The sequence below is a fragment of the Leptonotus elevatus genome, chromosome 1 (assembly GCF_054856555.1).
Source record: "Leptonotus elevatus isolate MCC_2025b chromosome 1, RoL_Lele_1.0, whole genome shotgun sequence".
Classification (NCBI taxonomy): Eukaryota; Metazoa; Chordata; class Actinopteri; order Syngnathiformes; family Syngnathidae; genus Leptonotus; species Leptonotus elevatus.
Genome location: NC_141239.1, coordinates 3,102,284 through 3,105,924, shown reverse-complemented (window position 1 = coordinate 3,105,924; position 3,641 = coordinate 3,102,284). Strand labels below are relative to the sequence as shown.

Genomic DNA, 3,641 nt, shown 5'->3' with positions numbered 1-3,641 from the left:
AGAGTGAAGATGACGTCAAGGGTGAGTGTGAGGAGGACAGAGAGGCGGAGCTTCCAAGCAGCAACTCAACTCCTCAACACATGACGACAGAAGGTGATGCAAACCACTGGCGACCACCGCAAGCACAAAGTAATGACATAAGGTCTAAAGATAGGCCGATGTGTTTTTTTCACCCGCTCCTCCGATGAATATGCATTGGACTCGGGGTACTCTCTATCGTCCGATTGTGCTCCGCGTTTTCCAGCGTTAGCATCGCTAGCCGGTGAGGCTTTATGACGTGACCATCGTCGCGCGTCAACGCTTCCAACTTCGGCGTTTTGTTTTTGTGCTACTACTAGCATTCTCTGCTAGCGACATGTCATGATTACGTGAAGAAGTGCAGACTTATAACCAGGATTGGAAGGGTTGCTTTTAAGGGTCTCATATTATTCTTTCAACATTCTAAAATACTTCTCAAATGTGTAAAAGACATGTCTGTGACATGCATTCATCAAAATTGACTTTGGATCTAATATTTTTGCTGTCCCTCAATCAGCCAAAAAAACACTCTGTTCAAAACAGCCTGTTTTAGGGGTGTGTCACTTTTATGTAAATAACTGCACCAGGCCATGTCTAAGCCACACCCTTCTCTCTCGAAGGGGCAGTGGTTTCTATCATGGTAGCCATGTGCTAATGTTGTGAATGGAAGCGACTGGCCATGGCAGCAGAAGAAAAGAAAAATACAGACATGTCTCTTACACATTTGAGAACTATTTAAATATGTGGAAAAGTGGCATAACGTTTTACCATAAGGAAAAGTCGCATAACGTTACTACAGAGACTATGTTGTAGCGTTAGTTTGTGATTGTTTAGGCAACGGTTATTTTTGCCGTAACCGGCAAATCTCCCACAAACGTTATTTTGGCGTGCAATGTCTCACTCAGATTTGCCGTGAATGCTTGTAGACATTTACAAGCGGTTATGAATAAAACAAATGTGTACATTTAGGCCGTTTCGTCGAGACCACTTAGCGGCCGGTTAGAAACAATAATACACAACATCAAGGCGCGCTAGAGATTTGACTTAACTCGACCAAATGTATGTTTGCCTTCTTGTGTCCCGCAGACGTTGGTGAGAAATATCTTCGTCCTGAGGAACAGGTGGTGAAGTCTCCTCATGTGAAACAGGAGGAAGAAGAGCATCCTTACATCAAAGAGGAAGAAAAGCCCCTTTTCGTCAAAGAGGAGGAGTTTGAGGATGATGTCACCAAGACACCACTGACCTTTGCCCCTTTTGAGAGTAAAGATGAAGTCATGGGTGAGAGTGAGGAGGACAGAGGGGCGGAGCCTCCGAGCAGCTCAACTCCTCAACACATGGAGACAGAAGGTGATGCAGACCAATGGGGATCATCACCAGCACAAAGTGATGACATAAGGTCACAGTCTGCTGACACTGACGATGATGAATTCGCTAAAGGTGATCATGCTGACAACAACCGCTGCAAATGTTCTCAGTGTGCGAAAACATTCAGTTCAAAATGGAATTTGAAAGTTCACCTGAGAAAACACACTGGAAAAAAAACTTTTTCTTGCTCAGACTGTGGCAAAAGCTTCTCTCATAAGTCACATTTAACAATCCACACGAGAAAACACACTGGAGAAAGACCTTTTGCCTGCCCAGACTGTGGCAAAAGCTTTTCTCATAAGTCAAATTTAACAAGCCACATGAGAAAACACACCGGAGAAAAAACTTTTGCCTGCCCAGACTGTGGCAAAAGCTTCAATGACAAGAGTACTTTAACAAACCACAAAATAACCCACACTGGAGAAAAAGCTTTTGCCTGCCCAGACTGTGGCAAAAGCTTCTCTCATAAGTCCGCTTTAACAGTACACACAAGAACCCACACTGGAGAAAAACCTTTTTCCTGCCCAGACTGTGGCAAAAGCTTCTCTCATAAGTCCGCTTTAACAGTACACACAATAACCCACACTGGAGAAAAAGCTTTTTCCTGCCCAGACTGTGGCAAAAGCTTCTCTCATAAGTCCGCTTTAACAGTACACACAATAACCCACACTGGAGAAAAACCTTTTTCCTGCCCAGACTGTGGTAAAAGCTTCTCTCAGAAGGGACAGTTAAAAATACACAAAAGAACCCACACTGGAGAAAAACCTTTTTCCTGCCCAGACTGTGGCAAAAGCTTCTCACGAAAGTCCGCTTTAACAGTACACACAAGAACCCACACTGGAGAAAAAGCTTTTTCCTGCCCAGACTGTGGCAAAAGCTTCTCTCAGAAGGGAATTTTAACAAAACACACAAGAACCCACACTGGAGAAAAAAAAAATTCTTGCCCAGACTGTGGCAAAAGCTTTTCTCATAAGTCACATTTAACAATACACAAAATAACACACACTGGAGAGAAACCTTTTTCCTGCTCAGACTGCGGCAAAAGCTTCTCTCAGAAGTCAAATTTAACAATACACACAAGAACCCACACTGGAGAAAAACCTTTTTCCTGCCCAGACTGTGGCAAAAGCTTTTCTCATAAGTCACATTTAACAGGACACACAAGAACACACACTGGAGAAAAACCTTTTTCCTGCCCAGACTGTGGAAAAACCTTCACCACCAAGTCAATTTTAAAAATACACACAAGAACCCACACTGGAGAAAAACCTTTTTCCTGCCCAGACTGCGGCAAACACTTCACCACCAAGTCAATTTTAAAAATACACACAAGAACCCACACTGGAGAAAAACCTTTTTCCTGCCCAGACTGTGGCAAAAGCTTCTCTCACAAAGGAAATTTAAAAATACACAAAATAACCCACACTGGAGAAAAACCTTTTTCCTGCCCAGACTGTGGCAAAAGCTTCTCTCACAAAGGAAATTTAAAAATACACAAAATAACCCACGCTGGAGAAAAAACTTTTTCTTGCTCAGACTGTGGCAAAAGCTTTTCTCATAAGTCAAATTTAACAAGCCACACGAGAACACATGCTGGGAAGAAACCATTTAGTTGCAGTGTTTGTGCTAAAAGATTCTCTAGTAAAAAGCTTGTTGAGACACACAAGTGTGCTGGTGAGAAAAGCAGCGATCTTTAAAGCTTAAAAAAATGAAGGGAGTGAGTCTGGTGTGCTGTAAAAGTGTAAATGATTTTGAATAAAATAGAGAGGGAGGAAATAAGTGATCCTGCTTATTTAAAAAATGTTCAGACTTAGAAATTAATAAGTCTTTGATTTTTATGGCAACTTTATTTTAACAGTGATAGACAGAATATCAGAAAAAAATTGAAAGCATGACATGGGGGGGATGAGCATTTTGTTGAGGGAGATCATTAACCAGCTCCTCTCGTGTCGTCCTTCGCTGATCTCGACCTTTTTCATATTGATTGAAAATAATAATAACAATATGTTGTATGTGCCTCCACTCGTCTAAAGACGGCATTCAGGTTAATATTGCGTTTATCTTGAACATTGCTCCAGTTCCAAGTGTCAGCGGCTACGACAATGACCTCAAATCATGTCGGATATCTTTTGCAGTGAAAAAGTATTTGCCCTCCTCTCAAATTCTCACTTTTATTGCACAGTTTGCCCACTTGAATGATTAAAATCATCAAACAAATGTCAATATCAAAGATAACCCAAATAAACATACAATGCAGT

The 3,641-nt window shown here is 41.7% G+C and overlaps 1 protein-coding gene across 1 annotated transcript; it reads left to right on the top strand.

Moving 5' to 3' along the window:
* Positions 1-1,352: 1,352 nt before the first annotated feature.
* On the top strand, positions 1,353-3,080 carry LOC147180361 (uncharacterized). Its single transcript, XM_086084025.1, has 2 exons — positions 1,353-1,914; positions 2,416-3,080. Exons 1-2 carry the CDS (start codon positions 1,353-1,355, stop codon positions 3,078-3,080), a joined length of 1,227 nt encoding a protein of 408 aa, XP_085940151.1.
* The last annotated feature ends 561 nt before the right edge of the window (positions 3,081-3,641 follow it).